The sequence below is a fragment of the Coregonus lavaretus genome (assembly GCF_964263955.1).
Source record: "Coregonus lavaretus genome assembly, contig: HAP1_SCAFFOLD_152, whole genome shotgun sequence".
Taxonomy (NCBI): domain Eukaryota; kingdom Metazoa; phylum Chordata; class Actinopteri; order Salmoniformes; family Salmonidae; genus Coregonus; species Coregonus lavaretus.
The window spans coordinates 46,537-68,085 of record NW_028165720.1 but is presented as its reverse complement, the minus strand read 5'-3'; the positions used below and the strand labels follow the sequence as shown (position 1 = coordinate 68,085).

General features: G+C 43.8%; 1 protein-coding gene across 1 annotated transcript in view; it reads right to left on the bottom strand.

Annotated features, from left to right (window-relative positions):
* Positions 1-13,795, bottom strand: part of LOC311115553 (serine/threonine-protein phosphatase 2A 55 kDa regulatory subunit B delta isoform-like) — a 55,581-nt gene extending 41,786 nt beyond the window's left edge. Inside the window, exons 1-2 of the mRNA XM_084190706.1 lie at positions 13,616-13,795; positions 13,286-13,360 (exon numbers count right to left, since the gene is read on the bottom strand). Of these exons, the coding sequence (XP_084046832.1) occupies positions 13,286-13,360; positions 13,616-13,793 (253 nt within the window). The 5' untranslated portion in view covers positions 13,794-13,795. The remainder of the gene's footprint in view (positions 1-13,285; positions 13,361-13,615) is intronic.
* Positions 13,796-21,549: the final 7,754 nt, after the last annotated feature.

Genomic DNA, 21,549 nt, shown 5'->3' with positions numbered 1-21,549 from the left:
CTCAGGTGCGTCCTGCTTCTATTGATCATTACATTTACATCATTTAGCAGACGCTCTTATCCAGAGCAACTTACAAATTGGTGCATTCACCTTATGATAGCCAGTGGGACAACCACTTTACAATGTATATATTTTTTTAGAGTATATTTTAAATTTTCATTTGTTTTATATATATATATATATACAGTGGGGAAACAAATTATTTAGTCAGCCACCAATTGTGCAAGTTCTCCCACTTAAAAAGATGAGAGAGGCCTGTAATTTTCATCATAGGTACACGTCAACTATGACAGACAAAATGAGAAAAAAAAATCCAGAAAATCACATTGTAGGATTTTTTATGAACTTATTTGCAAATTATGGTGGAAAATAAGTATTTGTTCAATAACAAAAGTTTCTCAATACTTTGTTATATACCCTTTGTTGGCAATGACACAGGTCAAACGTTTTCTGTAAGTCTTCACAAGGTTTTCACACACTGTTGCTGGTATTTTGGCCCATTCCTCCATGCAGATCTCCTTCAACTCCCTCCAAAGATTTTCTATGGGGTTGAGATCTGGAGACTGGCTAGGCCACTCCAGGACCTTGAAATGCTTCTTACAAAGCCACTCCTTCATTGCCCGGGCGGTGTGTTTGGGATCATTGTCATGCTGAAAGACCCAGCCACGTTTCATCTTCAATGCCCTTGCTGATGGAAGGAGGTTTTCACTCAAAATCTCACGATACATGGCCCCATTCATTCTTTCCTTTACACGGATCAGTCGTCCTGGTCCCTTTGCAGAAAAACAGCCCCAAAGCATGATGTTTCCACCCCCATGCTTCACAGTAGGTATGGTGTTCTTTGGATGCAACTCAGCATTCTTTGTCCTCCAAACACGATGAGTTGAGTTTTTACCAAAAAGTTCTATTTTGGTTTCATCTGACCATATGACATTCTCCCAATCCTCTTCTGGATCATCCAAATGCACTCTAGCAAACTTTAGACGGGCCTGGACATGTACTGGCTTAAGCAGGGGGATACGTCTGGCACTGCAGGATTTGAGTCCCTGGCGGCGTAGTGTGTTACTGATGGTAGGCTTTGTTACTTTGGTCCCAGCTCTCTGCAGGTCATTCACTAGGTCCCCCCGTGTGGTTCTGGGATTTTTGCTCACCGTTCTTGTGATCATTTTGACCCCACGAGGTGAGATCTTGCGTGGAGCCCCAGATCGAGGGAGATTATCAGTGGTCTTGTATGTCTTCCATTTCCTAATAATTGCTCCCACAGTTGATTTCTTCAAACCAAGCTGCTTACCTATTGCAGATTCAGTCTTCCCAGCCTGGTGCAGGTCTACAATTTTGTTTCTGGTGTCCTTAGACAGCGCTTTGGTCTTGGCCATAGTGGAGTTTGGAGTGTGACTGTTTGAGGTTGTGGACAGGTGTCTTTTATACTGATAACAAGTTCAAACAGGTGCCATTAATACAGGTAACGAGTGGAGGACAGAGGAGCCTCTTAAAGAAGAAGTTACAGGTCTGTGAGAGCCAGAAATCTTACTTGTTTGTAGGTGACCAAATACTTATTTTCCACCATAATTTGCAAATAAATTCATTAAAAATCCTACAATGTGATTTTCAGGATTTTTTTTCCTCAATTTGTCTGTCATAGTTGACGTGTACCTATGATCAAAATTACAGGCCTCTCTCATCTTTTTAAGTGGGAGAACTTGCACAATTGGTGGCTGACTAAATACTTTTCCCCCCCACTATATATATATATATATATATATATCTATATATATATCTATATATATATATATATATATATATATATATATATATATATATATATATATATATAGTGGGGAGAACAAGTATTTGATACACTGCAGATTTTGCATGTTTTCCTACTTACAAAGCATGTCTGTAATTTTTATCATAGGTACACTTCAACTGTGAGAGACGGAATCTAAAACAAAAATCCAGAAAATCACATTGTATGATTTTTAATATATATTAAATTATATTATAATATTATAAGATATATATATATATATATAATTCTTTTTTATTTTTGTGGGGGTGGGGTAGGGGTAGAAGGATTACTTTTATACTATCCCAGGTATTCCTTAAAGAGGTAGGGTTTCAAGTGGCGTCGTGAGGGAGCTTGTTCCACCATTGGGGTGCCAGAGCAGCGAACAGTTTCATCCTTGAGATCATCCTTGAGATGTTTCTACAACTTGATTGGAGTCCACGTGGTAAATTCAATTAATTGGACATGATTTGGAAAGGCACACACCAATCTATATAAGGTCCCACATTTGACAGTGCATGTCAGAGCAAAAGCCAAGCCATGAGGTCGAATGTCAGTAGAACTCCGAGACAGGATTATGTTGAGGCACAGATCTGGGGAAGGGTACCAAAAAATGTCTGCAGCATTGAAAGTCCCCAAGAACACAGTGGCCTCCATCATTCTTAAATGGGCCACATCCTGACTGATGGCAGCCCATTCTTGCATAATCAATGCTTGGAGTTTGTGGGTTTTTGTTTGTCCACCCGCCTCTTGAGGATTGACCACAAGTTCTCAATGGGATTAAGGTCTGGGGAGTTTCCTGGCCATGGACCCAAAATGTCGATGTTTTTTCCCAGAGCCACTTAGTTATCACTTTTGCCCTATGGCAAGGTGCTCCATCATGCTGGAAAAGGCATTGTTCGTCACCAAACTGTTCTTGGATGGTTGGGAGAAGTTGCTCTCGGAGGATGTGTTGGTACCATTCTTTATTCATGGCTGTGTTCTTAGGCAAAATTGTGAGTGAGCCCACTCCCTTGGCTGAGAAGCAACCCCACACATGAATGGTCTCAGGATGCTTTACTGTTGGCATGACACAGGACTGATGGTAGCGCTCACCTTGTCTTCTCCAGACAAGCTTTTTTTCCCGGATGCCCCAAACAATCGGAAAGGGGATTCATCAGAGAAAATGACTTTACCCCAGTCCTCAGCAGTCCAATCTCTGTACCTTTTGCAGAATATCAGTCTGTCCCTGGTGTTTTTCCTGGAGAGAAGTGGCTTCCTTGCTGCCCTTCTTGTCACCAGGCCATCCTCCAAAATTCTTCGCCTCACTGTGCGTGCAGATGCACTCACATCTGCCTGCTGCCATTCCTGAGCAAGCTCTGCACTGGTGGTGCCCCGATCCCGCAGCTGAATCAACTTTAGGAGACAGTCCTGGCGCTTGCTGGACTTTCTTGGGCGCCCTGAAGCCTTCTTCACAACAATTGATCCTCTCTCCTTGAAGTTCTTGATGATCCGATAAAATGGTTGATTTAGGTGCAATCTTACTAGCAGCAATATCCTTGCCTGTGAAGCCCTTATTGTGCAAGGCAATGATGACGGCACGTGTTTCCTTGCAGGTAACCATGGTTAACAGAGGAAGAACAATGATTTCAAGCACCACCCTCCTTTTAAAGCTTCCAGTCTGTTATTCTAACTCAATCAGCATGACAGAGTGATCTCTAGCCTTGTCCTCGTCAACACTCTCAGCTGTGTTAACGAGATAATCACTGACATGATGTCAGCTGGTCCTTTTGTGGCAGGGCTGAAATGCAGTGGAAATTAAGTTCATTTTCATGGCAAAGAGGGACTTTGCAATTAATTGCAATTCATCTGATCACTCTTCATAACATTCTGGAGTATATGCAAATTGCCATCATAACTTTTGACCACGACTGTACAAAACTATGTGGACACCCCTTCAAATGAGTGGATTCGGCTATTTTAGCCACAACCGTTACTGACAGGTGTATAAAATAGAGCAAAAAGCCATGCAATCACCATAGACAAACATTGGCAGTAGAACGGCACGTACTGAAGAGCTTAGTGACTTTCAACGTGGCACCGTCATAGGATGCCACCTACAAGTCAGTTCGTCAAATTTCTTCCCTGCTAGAGCTGCCCCGGTCAACTGTAAGTGCTGTTATTGGGAAGTGGAAACGTCTAGGCGCAACAACGGCTCAGCCACGAAGTGGTAGGCCACACAAGCTCACAGAATGGGACTGCCCAGTGCTGAAGCGCGTAAAAATTGTCTGTCCTCGGTTGCAACATTCACTACAGAGTTCCAAACTGCTTCTGGAAGCAACGTCAGAACAATAACTGTTTGTCGGGAGCTTCGTGAAATGGGTTTCCATGGCCAAGCAGCCGAACACAAGCCTAAGATCACAATGCGCAATGCCAAGCGTCGGCTGGAGTGGTGTAAAGCTCGCCGCCATTGGACTCTGGAGCAATGGAAACGCGTTCTCTGGAGTGATGAATCACACTTCCATCTGGCAGTCCGACGGATGAATCTGGGTTTGACGGATGCCAAGAGAATGCTACCTGCCCCAATGCATAGTGCCAACTATGAAGTTTGGTGGAGGAGGAATAATGGTCTGGAGCTGTTTTTCATGGTTCAGGCCCCTTAGTTCCAGTGAAGGGAAATCTTAACGCTACAGCATACAATGACATTCTAGACCATTCTGTGCTTCCAACTTTGCGGCAACAGTTTGGGGAAGGCCCTTTCCTGTTTCAGCATGACAATGCCCCCATGCACAAAGCGAGGTCCATCCAGAAATGTTTGGTCGAGATCGGTGTGGAAGAACTAGACTGGCCTCAACAAAGCCCTGATCTCAACCCCATCGAACACCTTTGGGATGAATTGGAACGCCGACTGCGAGCCAGGCCTAATCGCCCAACATCAGTGCCCGACCCCACTAATGCTCTTGTGGCTGAATGGTCCCCCCAGCAATGTTCCAACATCTAGTGGAAAGCCTTCCCAGAAGAGTGGAAACTGTTATAGCAGCAAAGGGGGGACCAACTCCATATTAATGCCCATGATTTTGGAATGAGATGTTCAATGAGCAGGTGTCCTCATACTTTTGGTACCCTTCCCCAGATCTGTGCCTCGACACAATCCTGTCTCGGAGCTCTACGGACAATTCCTTCGACCTCATGGCTTGGTTTTTGCTCTGACATGCACTGTCAACCTTATATAGACAGGTGGGTGCCTTTCCAAATCATGTCCAATCAATTGAATTTACCACAGGTGGAATCCAACCAAGTTGTAGAAACATCTCAAGGATGATCAATGGAAACAGGATGCACCTGAGCTCAATTTCGAGTCTCATAGCAAACGGTCTGAATAGTTATGTAAATAAAGTATCTGTTTTTAATTTTTAATACATTTGCAAAAATGTCTAAAAACCTATTTTCGCTTTGTCATTATGGGGTACTGTGTGTAGATTGATTATGATTTTTATTTTATTTAATCCATTCTAGAATAAGGCTGTAAAGTAACAAAATGTGGAAAAAGTCAAGGGGTCTGAATACTTTCCAAATGCACTGTATTTACACAGAGTGTAAAAAACATTAAGGACACCTTCCTAATATTGCTCTCCCCCTTTTTGCCCTCAAAACAGCCTCAATTCGTCAGGTCATGGACTCTACAAGGTGTCAAAAGCGTTCAACAGTGATGTTGGCCCATGTTGACTCCAATGCTTCCCACAGTTGTGTCAAGTTGGCTGGATGTCCTTTGGGTGGTGGTTCATTCTTCACACACACGTGTAACTGTTGAGCGTGAAAAACCCAGCAGCGTTGCAGTTCTTGACACAAACCAGTGCGCCTGGCACCTACTACCATACCTCTTTCTAAGGCATATTTTGTCTTGCCCATTCACCATCTTAATGGCACACATACACAATTCATGTCTCAATTGTCTCAAGGCTTAAAAATCCTCCTTTCTCCTGGCAGCAAAAATGTTGTGTGTGTGTGTGCGGTGCGCGTGTATGTCTCCACTTTGTGTAGCCGTTAGCGATGATGCTAATGATAACCATCTTCTGGTAGATATAGAAAGGCTTTTCCCAAAAACCTTCTCAATTAAAATGTTAATTATAAAGTATTCTATGCCTACCTGGCAGAATTACATCATGATTATTTGTATCAATCCAGTGGCCATTTGTTTAGAAAACTCTGCAATCACATGAGCGCTACAGATAGATTGCTAACCAAACAACCGTTTCTGGCTGGTGCACACTTGAATTAAAAGGGTAACTACACCCAAAAATCTATTTCATATATTTTTTCCCAGACCTGAAAAGTGGTCTCCTGATGTGGATTAAGAATCTAATTGTTGTGTTTGTATAAAAATACATTTAAAAAATGTGATTGAGAGGGAAAACCTGAAGAAAAACTTGGAAAAATAAAAATGGAGAAATCAGAATCAGGCAACAAAAAAAAAAAATATATATATATATATATATAACAACACAGCTCTAAACACAACTAATTTACCCTGTCATTCATTCACTTATTTACAGATTAGCCTTTACCAACCAACAGCAGAGGTTACAACCAAGATGACTTACTACAACTATCGGGTGGCAAAACACCTGACCAGCCAATCAAAACAAAACACTCAAACTGTTCCAAAAATGGCACAATTAGGGTTGGGTGGTATGCAGATTTTCATACCGTTTCTGTACCATCCTGGAGTATACGGTATTACCAGGAGGGGGTTGATTGTCTCTGCTGTATCCAAGAGGCGTGATGTTGACGTCTAGCCACTTAGAAAACCAAATGCAGAGCTGGAGCCCTGAGCTGGATCATTTAAATTAACATCTTACATTTCTTCTAATTATACTTAACTTAAAATATAGATTTATTTTCCAAATAGTATTGAAAATCATACTTTCTGTATTTCAAAATATACCGTTCATACCGTATGCTGGGGTATCACCCAAACCTACAGAGTGAAGGAAAAAAGGATTTGATCCCCTGCTGATTTTGTACGTTTGCCCACTGACAAAGACATGAGCAGTCTATAATTTTAATGGTAGGTTTATTTGAACAGTGAGAGACAGAATAACAACAACAAATATCCAGAAAAACGCACGTCAAAAATGTTATAAAATGATTTGCATTTTAATGAGGGAAATAAGTACAGTGGTGTGAAAAAGTGTTTGCCCCCTTCCTGATTTATTTGTTTGCATGCTTGGTCACACTTAAATGTTTCAGATCATCAAACAAATTTAAATATTAGTCAAAGATAACACAAGTAAACACAAAATGCAGTTTTGAAATGAAGGTTGTTATTATTAAGGGAAAACAAAATCCAACACTGTTGGTATGATGTTCTCTTTCTGAAATGCAGTGTTACTTTTACGCCAGATGTAATGGAACACACACCTTCCAAAAAGTTCAACTTTTGTCTCGTCAGTCCACAGAGTATTTTCCCAAAGGTCTTGGGGATCATCAAGATGTTTTCTGGCAAAAATGAGACGAGCCTTAATGTTCTTTTTGCTCAGCAGTGGTTTTCGTCTTGGAACTCTGCCATGCAGGCCATTTATGCCCAGTCTCTTTATGGTGGAGTCATGAACACTGACCTTAACTGAGGCAAGTCAGGCCCGCAGCTCTTTGGATGTTGTTGTGGGGTCTTTTGTGACATCTTGGATGAGTCGTCGCTGCGCTCTTGGGGTAATTTTGGTCGGCCGGCCACTCCTGGGAAGGTTCACCACTGTTCCATGTTTTCGCCATTTGTGGATAATGGCTCTCACTGTAGTTCTCTGGAGTCCCAAAGCTTTAGAAATGGCTTTATAACAGTTTCCAGACTGATGGATCTCAATTACTTTCTTTCTCATTTGTTCCTGAATTTCTTTGGATCTCGGCATGATGTCTAGCTTTTGAGGATCTTTTGGTCTACTTCACTTTGTCAGGCAGGTCCTATTTAAGTGATTCCTTGATTGAGAACAGGTGTGGCAGTAATCAGGCCTGGGTGTGGCTAGAGGAATTGAACTCAGGTGTGATAAACCCCAGTTGAGTTATAACAGGGGGGGGGGCAAACACTTTTTCACACAGGGCCATGTGGGTTTGGATTTTGTTTTCCCTTAATAATAACAACCTTCATTTCAAAACTGCATTTTGTGTTTACTTGTGTTACCTTTGCCTAATATCTAAATGTGTTTGATGATCTGAAACATTTAAGTGTGACCAAACATGCAAACAAATAACAAATCAGGAAGGGGGCAAACACCTTTTCACACCACTGTATTTGACCCCCTCTCAATCAGAAAGATTTCTGGCTCCCAGGTGTCTTTTATACAGGCAACAAGCTGAGATTAGGAGCACACTCTTAAAGGGAGTGCTCCTAATCTCAGTTTGTTACCTGTATAAAAGACACCTGTCCACAGAAGCAATCAATCAATCAGATTCCAAACTCTCCACCATTGCCAAGACCAAAGAGCTCTCCAAGGATGTCAGGGACAAGATTGTAGACGTACACAAGCATGGAATGGGCTACAAGACCATCGCCAAGCAGCTTGGTGAGAAGGTGACAACAGTTGGTGTGATTATTCGCAAATGGAAGAAACACAAAATAACTGTCAATCTCCCTCGGCCTGGGGCTCCATGCGAGATCTCACCTCGTGGAGTTGCAATGATCATGAGAACAGTGAGGAATCAGCCCAAGAACTACACGGGAGGATCTTGTCAATGATCTCAAGGCAGCTGGGACCATAGTCACCAAGAAAACAATTGGTAACACACTACGCCGTGAAGGACTGAAATCCTGCAGCGCCCGCAAGGTCCCCCTGCTCAAGAAAGCACATATACATGTCCGTCTGAAGTTTGCCAATTAACATCTGAATGATTCAGAGGAGAACTGGGTGAAAGTGTTGTGGTCAGATGAGACCAAAATCGACCTCTTTGGCATCAACTCTATTCGCCGTGTTTGGAGGAGGAGGAAAGCTGCCTATGAACCCAAGAACACCATCCCCACCGTCAAACATGGAAGTGGAAACATTATGCTTTGGGGGTGTTTTTCTGCTAAGGGGACAGGACAACTTCACTGCATCAAAGGGACGATGGACGGGGCCATGTACCGTCAAATCTTGGGTGAGAACCTCCTTCCCTCTGCCAGGGCATTGAAACTGGGTTGTAGATGGGTATTCCAGCATGACAATGACCCAGAACACACGGCCAAGGCAACAAAGGAGTGGCTCAAGAATAAGCACATTAAGGTCCTGGAGTGGCCTAGCCAGTCTCCAGACCTTAATCCCATAGAAAATCTGTGGAGGGAGCTGAAGGTTTGAGTTGCCAAACATCAGCCTCGAAACCTTAATGACTTGGAGAAGATCTGCAAAGAGGAGTGGGACAAAATCCCTCCTGAGATGTGTGCAAACCTGGTGGCCAACTACAAGAAACGTCTGACCTCTGTGATTGCCAACAAGGGTACTAAGTCATGTTTTGCAGAGGGGTCAAATACTCATTTCCCTCATTAAAATGCAAATCAATTTATAACATTTTTGACATGCATTTTTCTGGATTTTTGTTGTTGTTATTCTGTCTCTCACTGTTTTAAATAAACCTACCATTGAAATTATAGACTGATAATTTCTTTGTCAGTGGGCAAACATACATTTGAAACCCCACCTCTTTAAGGAATACCTGGGATAGGATAAAGTAATCCTTCTACCCCCCCCCCCCCACCCCCTTTACTCCAACCCCCCCCCAAAAAAAATACATTGTAAAGTGGTTATCCCACTGGCTATAAGGTGAATGCACCAATTTGTAAGTCGCTCTGGATAAGAGCGTCTGCTAAATGACGTAAATGTAAATGTACAAAATCAGCAGGGGATCAAATATTATTTTCCCCTCACTGTAGAAACAATAAGTAATACCTAGAAGTCTAGAAACACAGTTCTGCCACGAGGGCTTTATTAGCTCTTACTATTGGACAGAGCCATAAGAAAGACAAAAGGAGTTGATCGTGGACTACAGGAAACGGAGGGCCGAGCACGCCCCCATCCACAGCGACGTGGCTGTAGTGGAGCGGGTCGACAGCTTCAAGTTCCTCGGTGTCCACATCACTAAGGAATTAACATGGTCCACACACACACTAACAGTCGTGAAGAACGACAACGCCTCTTTCCATTTAGGAGGCTGAAAAGATTTGGCATGGCCCTCAGATCATCCAAAAGTTATACAGCTGCACCATTGAGAGCATCTTGACTGGCTGCATCACCGCTTGGTACGGCAACTGTTTGGCATTCGACCGTAAGGAACCACAGAGGGTAGTGCGTACGGCCCAGTACATCACTGGGGCCGAGCTCCCTGCCATCCAGGACGTCTATACCAGGCCGTGTCAGAAGAAGGCCCTAAAAACTGTTAAAGACTCCAGCCACTCAAGTCATAGACTGTTCTCTCTGCTATCGCGCGGCAAGCGGTACCGATGCACCAAGTCTGGAACCAACAGGACCCTGAACAGCTTCTACCCCCAAGCCACAAGACTGCTAAATAGTTAACCAAATAGCTACCCGGGCTATCTGCATTGACCCCCCCCTTTGCACTAACTCTTTTGACTCATCACATACGCTGCTGATGCTACTGCTTACCATCTATCCTGATGCCTAGTCACTTTACCCCTACCTATATATACATATCTACCTCAATTACCTCGTACCCCTTCACCTCGACTTGGTAACCTGGTGTTTGTATCTTTCTATTATTTGTTTATTTTTCTCCCTGCATTGTGGGTAAGGGGCCCGTAAGCATTTCACCGTTAGTCTACACCTGTTGTTTACCAAGCATGTGACAAATACAATTTGATTTGAAAAAACACTTGATTGGACAAAATCATGTGAGTGAACACAGTAGTGCCTACTCCATTCATATCCAGTGCAGTCTGTCTAGCTAGCCATTAAGATACGATAAGATGTACTCTGTTGTCCATTAACTTACAGATAACTAATATTTGTCTCTATGCTCACAACACAACCCCCCCCCCCCCCCCCGTGTTTGGGCTGGAAGCAATTGGTCAGCCGCAGTGCAGTGCCCCTGTAGCAATTAAAGAGAGGCCCTAGGACTCTATACCTTGGTTAAAGGACACAGCTGACATCAGGGAAGTGCACCCAGCCATGGAAGATCTAAGCACGGCCTGTACAACAAGACTGCAGCAAGGGAAATCTATTTATTGTCTGTGCTGGTTGAGACTGTATGATGATGCACAGCCAGGGTCGTATTCATTAGGACACAACGTAGCAAAAGCTTTTGCAGAGAATGAAAATTAGGGTTTCTTATTGGACAAGTTGAGGTTGTCTCTCTCTGTTTCAGTCTTCATGCACATGTCTGGCTTGCTCATGAAGAATAGAGAGAGGCTGCAGTATGAATGACTGGGCGAGAGAGATTCAGATGGCCCCTCTGTGCTGCTGGGGGCTCTCTCTCTCTCTGTGCTGCTGGGGGCTCTCTCTCTCTCTGTGCTGCTGGGGGCTCTCTCTCTCTCTCTGTGCTGCTGGGGGGGCTCTCTCTCTCTCTGTGCTGCTGGGGGGGCTCTCTCTCTCTCTGTGCTGCTGGGGGGGCTCGCTCGCTCTCTGTGCTGCTGGGGGCTCTCTCTCTCTCTCTGTGCTGCTGGGGGGGCTCTCTCTCTCTCTGTGCTGCTGGGGGGGCTCGCTCGCTCTCTGTGCTGCTGGGGGGGCTCTCTCTCTCTCTGTGCTGCTGGGGGGGCTCGCTCGCTCTCTGTGCTGCTGGGGGGGCTCGCTCGCTCTCTGTGCTGCTGGGGGGGCTCGCTCGCTCTCTGTGCTGCTGGGGGGGCTCGCTCGCTCTCTGTGCTGCTGGGGGGGCTCGCTCGCTCTCTGTGCTGCTGGGGGGGCTCGCTCGCTCTCTGTGCTGCTGGGGGGGCTCGCTTGCTCTCTGTGCTGCTGGGGGGGCTCGCTCGCTCTCTGTGCTGCTGGGGGGGCTCGCTCGCTCTCTGTGCTGCTGGGGGGGCTCGCTCGCTCTCTGTGCTGCTGGGGGGGCTCGCTCGCTCTCTGTGCTGCTGGGGGGGCTCGCTCGCTCTCTGTGATGCTGGGGGCTCGCTCGCTCTCTGTGATGCTGGGGGCTCGCTCGCTCGCTCTCTGTGATGCTGGGGGCTCGCTCGCTCGCTCTCTGTGATGCTGGGGGCTCGCTCGCTCTCTGTGATGCTGGGAGCTCGCTCTCTGTGATGCTGGGAGCTCGCTCTCTGTGATGCTGGGAGCTCGCTCTCTGTGATGCTGGGGGCTCGCTCTCTGTGATGCTGGGGGCTCGCTCTCTGTGATGCTGGGGGCTCGCTCTCTGTGATGCTGGGGGCTCGCTCTCTGTGATGCTGGGGGCTCGCTCTCTGTGATGCTGGGGGCTCGCTCTCTGTGATGCTGGGGGCTCTCTCTCTCTCTGTTTTAGCACCACATCTCACAGCCAGGCCACTGGATTATTTATAACAAAGCAGCAGTGAGGAGGAGAGGAGCCGGAAACAACCAGCTGACAGCAGCATCCCTCCTGCCCTTTCTCCTGGGATGCCACAGCAGTGTGCCACCTGCCAGTCCACAACAGTTAGACACAGACCAATCCCTTTCTTCAAAAACAGACGATTATATTTTGCACCATAATTAATGTCAGTACGACAAGTAGTCCTAGTCCCAAACTACACAACCGAATAGCTTCAGAAACAGTATCACAGTAAGGTAGTCCTGTACAGACAAACATACATATTTCCATTTTGAGAGAGCAAGGTGATTATCTAGTTCCACAGGTTGCCTCACAGTCCAGTGAGGAAGGCATGTCTATGAGACACCCTTATTTAAAACAAGATGGACCAGCATCACCATATCTGTCGGCCTTCACACTGCCAGCCAATAGCAGGCCTTACAGGCCAGATCATAGTGTACCTACATCATCATCAATGCCGTCTTAGATAACAGGGGTGTGCAGGGCAATGTATCCATGATTCTCTTCCACACCAACACTGACAGTGTTTAAGATCTTGCTGAGTTTAACATTTACATTTTAGTCATTTAGCAGACGCGCTTATCCAGAGCGACTTACAGTTAGTGAGTGCATACATTTTTCACAGCTATAGGTATATAACTATATAGTTCAAGCCTATGTTTAGTGACAGATGTAGATGTAGCTAGCAAATATCTGACCTTGTTCTGTCTGGTGAAGAGGGAAGAGAGACTCACTGTTGTTGTTTAGCTAACTATGTGCTTGCAATATCTACATAGCTCAGCCCCCTACACCTTGCTAGCCAAAACAGTACTTGCAGCTAACTACCTAGCTCCGCTAAATAGCCATAACTGGCTTGCCTAGCTAGTTAGCGAGCTAACAAGGTTTGTATGCTGCTAACTTAGGCACTAGGCTAGTTAGATAGTTAACTAGCAACCATCTGTATTAGCGACGTTGCTAGCTCGGTACCGTTAGCTTGCACAAAACACCCGTGATTAGGTCAATGAATAACATTCCAAATTGACATCTATCTTTTTTAAATGGAAACGAGCTCACCTTCAGCCACATCTTCGTCTATGGCTCCCTTCACTTGAGAGAAGCACCATTGGAAATCGTTCCCTCCTCCGACACCTAAAAAACATGACCAATTGAATAAGGTGAATAAATAGCCTGAAAATACTAGCAGGTGTTATAAAAACACAGAGGAATAACTCCCACCTTTAAATGTGTACTTCAACATAGCAACTAGCTAACTATGGAGTTTAATTTGGCACACATCCTCAGAGCTTATCGGTTGCTTGCTAGCCAAGAAACTTGCAATGCTTTTAGGCCGCGCTGATGCCTGAGAACCAGTGGGGCCCCCGCCTACAAAGTTGTCAACCTTACCTGCCATTGCCACTTTCTGCAACAGAACTGGCGTCTTTGGGGGGTCTTCCGATAGTGATTTGAGTTGTAAGGATTGTATTTCAGTGCAGGATATTACAAGGAAACAGTTATTAGACTCGTGAATAAGGGCATACAGAAATGCCCGTGATTTTTTTTTTCTATCCAAAATGGCGCACATCCACAGTCGACATGAAACCGTGACGTCATTTAGACGCTTCAAAAGTCTATTAGCGGCTCAAAAGTGCGCCGTTTATGCGCAGCTTCGCAGGGCCTTGGCGAGCTGACAGATACACAGCCGTGGGAAAGTGGACTGTTATCTGTTTTCCCCGATAATGACCATTCAAGGTTTTTTGCTAAACATCATTTTTGTTTCATACTTAGACAAAGACATTCGACACAATATAAGTCGTAGACATCGAAATCTAAGAGCCTAGGCCATTGGCTGGTGTTTCACAACCATGTTTATACCGGGGAATAGAGCTCGCCAGCTTGTAGTCCTAAAAATCGGACATGAGTTACCGCTGGTTCGTTCAGCCATTCCTATGGGAAAATTAATGGGGAAAGAAAAGGGTTTTGGGATAAATGCCAAAATAAGGTCTGAGGTTAACACAGGCTTTGGAGATCTTATACGTTTTTGTTATATGAGATAATATCAGTCAGTTAACATGACCTTTATGAATTATGAAGCCTTTATGTGCTTTTTTAAAAAATGCTTAAAAATTCACAAAAAGTGACGTCAGCTGATGAACATTATCTCACAGAACAAAACGTATAAGATCTCCTAAGCCTGTGTTTATCACACTCCTTATTCTGGGTGTTAAACTCCATGAATTGACCCATAGGTTTTGCCCAACAAACCATGGTGGAGTTAATGTCTACAAAAAGACAGCATTACTATTGCTCAGGGACCGGTAAATTATTTTTTTGTAATATTTTTTTTATTTTTATGATTTATTGTTGGATTGTCCTGTAAAGCTCTAAATTCCTGGTGTGCTTGTGTGAACCATGTTCTAGATCTAGTGCAACTAGTTGAAACTTTAAAGTAAATCATCATTCATTTTTTAAACTAAGCATACAAATGATTTAGTCCATGCAATTGTGTGAGATAATTCACAATTTATGGCAGTTACAGGAAGTCGGCTGAGGTTGGTGGGGTGGGGGGTGTATCTACTAAAACTACACCAAACCAATGCTAGAGATGAAGAGTCGAAGTGAGATGATTTACTCCGCCCAAAATCTGTCTGCGTGAGATAAGCCCATATTTGTAGGAGGTCTAAGAGAGAGTGTCGAATTACGTGAGGCTTATTTGATCAAATAGAAGTTTCGCAATGTTTAGGCTGTTATAAATGTACTGCTGTAAGTGGATGCACGTGGCATTCCGGCATCTTTGAGGAAAACGACTTATTTGTGCCTGTTATTCACATTGGCTAGCATGGTCCCACTTAATCTCGCCTGCCTTCAATCATTGAGGACATGTATTTCCATTGTTAGAACAGTCACTCGGCTATCTTGTCAATATAATTGATCATCTTTGTTAATACTGCAACAGTAACCAAGCTACTCATACCACTGACTGCCAATTTACAATCTTGTTTTGGAGCAGACTGTAGAGACCTAGATCCAGCCAGCAGAGTGCAGTGTTTAGCCAGAAATGAGGAGGCTCCTCAGCTCTTTCTCTGCTCGTTATGAAGACGTGGTGTCCTCTCCTCTCCAGTCTTTCTGCTGAATGGGTAAAGACAACACATAGTCGCCAATAAAGCTAAATGCAGTTACATTTATTCATATTAAACCTCAAAGCATGAAATGTAGTTGCCTGTTTTTGTGACGAATGAACAACGAAAACCTAATTATGGTTGTCTGTGTGACTAAGCTCCTGCTAGTGGAAGCTTGTTTGCCCAATGCATTTATTTTTTCAATTTGCTTGTTAGACTTAAAAGCCTTAGAAATCCTCCTGGGCCTGACACAGTAATCCTCTATCTACTTTGTTGTAGCTTCTCTCTTCATTAATGCATTTCTTAGGATACATGTGAAAGATACGTGATACATACGTGGTCCTCTGTAGCTCAGCTGGTAGAGCACGGCGCTTGTAACGCCAAGGTAGTGGGTTCGATCCCCGGGACCACCCATACGTAAAAATGTATGCACACATGACTGTAAGTCGCTTTGGATAAAAGCGTCTGCTAAATGGCATATTATTATTATTATAAATTGTATTTACTACATTTCAACGTATACTACGGACTGTATTTAGATCATAAATGTATGTAAAAAATCTACACTGAGTTTACAAAACAATAGAAACACCTGCTCTTTCCATGACAGACTGACCAGGTGGGCAAAATATATAAGTGCCTTTGAATGGGGTTGTAGGTGCCAGGCGCACCGGTTTGAGTGTGTCATAGAACTGCGGGGGCTGCTGGGTTTTTCACACTCAACAGTGTCCCGTGTTTATCAAGAATGGTCCAAATGGACCCAAAGGACATCCAGCCAACTTGACACAACTGTGGAACGCATTGGAGTCAACATGGGCCAGCATCCCTATGGAATGCTTTTACCACCTTGTAGAGTCCATGCCCCGATGAATTGAGGCTGTTCTGAGGGCAAAAGGGGGGAGTGCAACTTAATATTAGGAAGGTATTCCTAATGTTTTGTACACTCAGTGTATATCACATGTTAAACACATCGGAAAATGTATTTAATGTATTTCAAAATAAATTCTGAAATCCTTTAGAGAATGTATTTTAGAATGTATTTACACATGTATTTATCAATGTATTTGGAAATGTTTTGTGAAATATATTGCATTTTAATGTATTTGTTAGAAACATGTTTAAATTAAAATGAACATAATATGAAACATTTGCCAAATGATATTGTAACAAAATGTTACTCTCTTAACAATGGAACTATAGTGACTGCCAATGCACTTGTCAGACCGCAGAACCGGCAGTGTACAAACTTAACAGAGCGCAACATAACACGTGAATTGGCATGACACTCCTGTCGACGGGTGACCCAAAGAGAGCTAACCCAAGAATACGCTTCCAGATCCTCTACACACTAAAACACAAGGGTTCCTCAACGGTTCTTTGTGAAGGGGTGATGGTTCTATGTGGAACCATTATGACTTCACTGGTTCTTTTCAGTTCACAAAAGAGTTCTCACTCTTTTAGTGATAATGAATATGTAGGGGAGGTTGCTCACTATAATATTTTGGGGCGTGGTTTGCTTACAGCTCTTTTTGTGTCATGTCAGTTTATCTAATGTGTTGTGTTGTTGACTGGTTTGACTCATCACATACTCTGCTGCTACTGTCTATTATCTGTCACTTTATTCCTAGTTATATGTACATATCTACCTCAATTACCTTGAACCCCTGCACATGGACTCGGTACTGGTACCCCGTGTTTATAGCCAAGTTATTACCTCGTACCCCTGCACATGGACTCGGTACTGGTACCCCGTGTTTATAGCCAAGTTATCCTTACTCATTGTGTATTTATTATTACTTTTATTATTTTGTGTTTTACTTTTCTATTATTTCTCTATTGTGGGGAAGGGCCCGTAAGCATTTCACTGTTAGTCCACACCTGTTGTTTACGAAGCATGTAACAAATAACATTTCATTTGATTAGATTTTTGGCATTACATATTATATATGACAATGGGCAGTGATGGTGTCTTGTGAAAAAGTCATGTATGGCCTTGTGTCAATTGAGAACAGATTACTAAAATCAGTCATTGGGTCTCACTTCTCTCCTCAGGGACCCCCAGCTGTTCCAGAGGTAGCTCACTTGATTCAACTTGTCAATGAACACAATAATAACACCTATGGAGTTTTAAGAATATAATATGGCTGACCAGAATAAAAAACCCTGTATGGTTCTGCTGAAACAGGGTTCCCTAATTTTCTGTGAAAATAAAACACTGTAAAAATACCAGGAAATCAGCTCCAAGTGATTTTAATTTAAGAAATCTGTTCCCAAGTATTCCCACACATAATAGAGAGCCATCTGATCATATACAAATGTAAGCAAGGTTTGAAACGATCATGTTTGAGTCAAACATGATATAAAAGCCTTCTTAAAAGACCAAGGTACTTATGAGAAGCTTGCCAAAAGTAAAATACCCCTTTTTGTATAATGATGAAGGCAATAAGGGATGTTTTCCTGACCGGACGTATAAATACACTCACACACACACACACACACACACACACACACACACACACACACACACCTTTTAGAGGTTGCTCAGTTCATGTCTCCCCATCCTGATTAATTGATTAAGTTGACGGAATCTTGTTAAGATGATCATTACAGCTGTCAGATGTATAGTTCAATTATAACTCACTCAGGCTAAGTCCCAATTGGTACCCTATTCCCTTTAAAGTGCACTACTTTTGAGCAGGGCCCATAGGACTCTGTTCAAAGTAGTGCACTATAAAGGAAATAGGGTGCCATTTGGGATATACGTTCATTCAGGTGTAGTGACATGCCATATAATTACTAGCAGGGAAATAAAAGAGTCGACCTTTGGGTAACCTTTGTGTAACCCGTTGGAAGCAGGTCTTGTTATTTTGAAATACAAATGACTATGGAATGACAGTTCAGCGGAAAAGATGAGAGCATAGCCTGAAGTTATTTGGAGGGTTTTTGGAAGAACACAGTAGCCTAAAGCTTCAGTGCCCATTCTTCCAATATTATCAAATCAAAATCAAATCAAATTGTATTGGCCACATGCGCCGAATACAACAGGTGCAGACATTACAGTGAAATGCTTACTTTCAGCCCTTAACCAACAGTGCATTAATTTTTTTATAAAAAAGTAAAATAAAACAACAACAAAAAAGTGTTGAGAAAAAAAGAGCAGAAGTAAAATAAAATAACAGTAGGGAGGCTATATATACATGGGGGTACCGGTGCAGAGTCAATGTTGAGGTAGTTGAAGTAATATGTACATGTGGGTAGAGTTAAAGTGACTATGCATAAATAATTAACAGAGTAGCAGCAGCGTAAAAAGATGGGGTGGGGCGTGGTAGTGGTGGGTCAGTGCAAATAGTCCGGGTAGCCATGATTAGCTGTTCAGGGGTCTTATGGCTTGGGGGTAGAAGCTGTTGAGAAGTCTTTTGGACCTAGACTTGGCACTCCGGTACCGCTTGCCGTGCAGTAGCAGAGAGAACAGTCTATGACTAGGGTGGCTGGAGTCTTTGACAATTTTGAGGGCCTTCCTTTGACACTGCCTGGTATAGAGGTCCTGGATGGCAGGAAGCTTGGCCCCAGTGATGTACTGGGCCGTACGCACTACCCTCTGTAATGCCAGTCTCCTGAGGGGAATAGGCTTTGTCGTGCCCTCTTCACAACTGTCTTGGTGTGTTTGGACCAAGATAGTTTGTTGGTGATGTGGACACCAAGGAACTTGAAGCTCTCAACCTGTTCCACTACAGCCCCGTCGATGAGAATGTGGGCGTGCTCAGTCCACTTTTTTTCCTGTAGTCCACAATCATCTCCTTTGTCTTGGTCACGTTGAGGGAGAGGTTGTTATCCTGGCACCACACGGCCAGGTCTCTGACCTCCTCCCTATAGGCTGTCTCATTGTTGTCGGTGATCAGGCCTACCACTGTTGTGTCGTCTGCAAACTTAATGATGGTGTTGGAGTCGTGCCTGGCCATGCAGTCATGGGTGAACAGGGAGTATAGGAGGGGACTGAGCACGCACCCCTGAGGGGCCCCCGTGTTGAGGATCAGTGTGGCAGATGTGTTGTTACCTACCCTTACCACCTGGGGTAGGTAACAACACAGGAAGTCCAGGATCCAGTTGCAGAGGGAGGTGTTTAGTCCCAGGATCCTTAGCTTAGTGATGAGCTTTGAGGGCACTATGGTGTTGAATGCTGAGCTGTAGTCAATGAATAACATTCTCATGTAGGTGTTCCTCTTGTCCAGGTGGGAAAGGGCAGTGTGGAGTGCAATCTGTGGATCTGTTGGGGCGGTATGCAAATTGGAGTGGGTCTAGGGTTTCTGGGATAATGGTGTTGTTGTGAGCTATGACCAGCCTTTTAAGCACTTAATGGCTACAGATGTCAATGCTATGGGTCGGTAGTCATTTAGGCAGGTTATCTTAGTGTCCTTGGGCACGGGGACTATGGTGGTCTGCTTGAAACATGTTGGTATTACAGACTCAGTCAGGGACATGTTGAAAATGTCAGTGAAGACACTTGCCAGTTGGTCAACACATGCTCAGAGTACACGTCCTGGTAATCCGTCTGGCCCTGCGGCCTTGTGAATTTTGACCTGCTTAAAAGTCTTACTCACATTGGCTACGGAGAGCGTGATCACATAGTCATCCGGAACAGCTGGTGCTCTAATGCATGCTTCAGTGTTGCTTGCCTCGAAGCGAGCATAGAAGTGGTTTAGCTCGTCTGGAAGTCTTGTGTCACTGGGCAGCTCGCGACTGTGTTTCCCTTTGTAGTCTGTAATAGTTTTCAAGCCCTGCCACATCCGACGAGCGTCAGAGCCGGTGTAGTACGATTCAATCTTAGTCCTGTATTGACGCTTTGCCTGTTTGATGGTTCGTCGGAGGGCATAGCGGGATTTCTTATAAGCGTCCGGGTTAGAGTCCCGCTCCTTGAAAGCGGCAGCTCTACCCTTTAGCTCAGTGCGGATCGTGCCTGTAATCCCATGGCTTCTGGTTGGGGTATGTACATACGGTCACTGTGGGGACGACATCATCGATGCACTTATTGATGAAGCCAGTGACTGATGTGGTGTACTCCTCAATGCTATCTGAAGAATCCCGGAACATGTTCCAGTCTGTGCTAGCAAAACAGTCCTGTAGCTTTTAGCATCTGCATCATCTGACCACTTTTTTTTATTAACCAAGACATGTTTTGGTCAAATTAATTATCTTTAAGTTTGAAAACCCAGATGTACCTACTGTCACTCCTCTTCTCCAACAACATCAAATGGCAGCCTATTCCCTATGTAGTGTACTACTGTTAACCAGGGCCAATAGGGATCTGGTCAAAAGTAGTGCACTACATAGGGAATAGGGTGCCATTTGGGATGCAGCAGGTCTGTCATATCTAAAACGGACAATGTTGTAGAGCTACACAAGAAAGTTTCCTGGAAATGTGTTTTCTAACCACCAGACTTACTTTGTCTATAATAGTTTGAAACAATACAGGTACCCCTGGGGCTGGGAAAGCAGCAGCTCTTAAAATGATTTATCTTTATTGATTGAATGTCAGGAGAGATATATGGAGGTGTGAATTCTCCCCAACCTCGGGTGGATTCATTAGTGCACGCTGTAGTAAAATGTTCTGCAAAGGAAAATGTTTTGCTACCAAAACAAGAGTTAATATTGGACACGTTTAGGTAGGTCTCTCCCCGTTTTCATCCTGATCGCTTCCGTTTGGTTCCTAGTGACTACACCCCTAGTCTCTTCAGGACCTAGTTTTTTTCTTATTATTAAAGGCCCTGCATGGTGCATTGGCCGTGCAGCATTTATGGTGATATGGCCTTGCGCTTCGCAGAGCAGAGCAGAGCTGTTGTCAAGGAAGTGTGTTTGTGTTTATACAGGACCTCCCGCCCTCAACGACTGTCAACCAATCATATCAATGCGGAGCTATACGGGGGTCGCTCTGCATTGTTACAAAACTTGAGAGGCGCACTGCGATGCGGTATGGCCTCTGCGTGCCTCCGTAAGCACTTGAGTCACACCATCCATACAGCGCCTCAGACCACATTTAAAGATCAAGCATAAATTGGCTCTAAGCCTGCAAATAAATTATATATAAAAGGGTGGTTATTTGAAGAATCTCAAATATAAAATATATTTTGATTTGTTTAACACTTTTTTGGTAACTACATGATTCGATATGTGTTATTTCATAGTGTTGATGTCTTCACTATTATTCTACAATGTAAAAAATAGTAA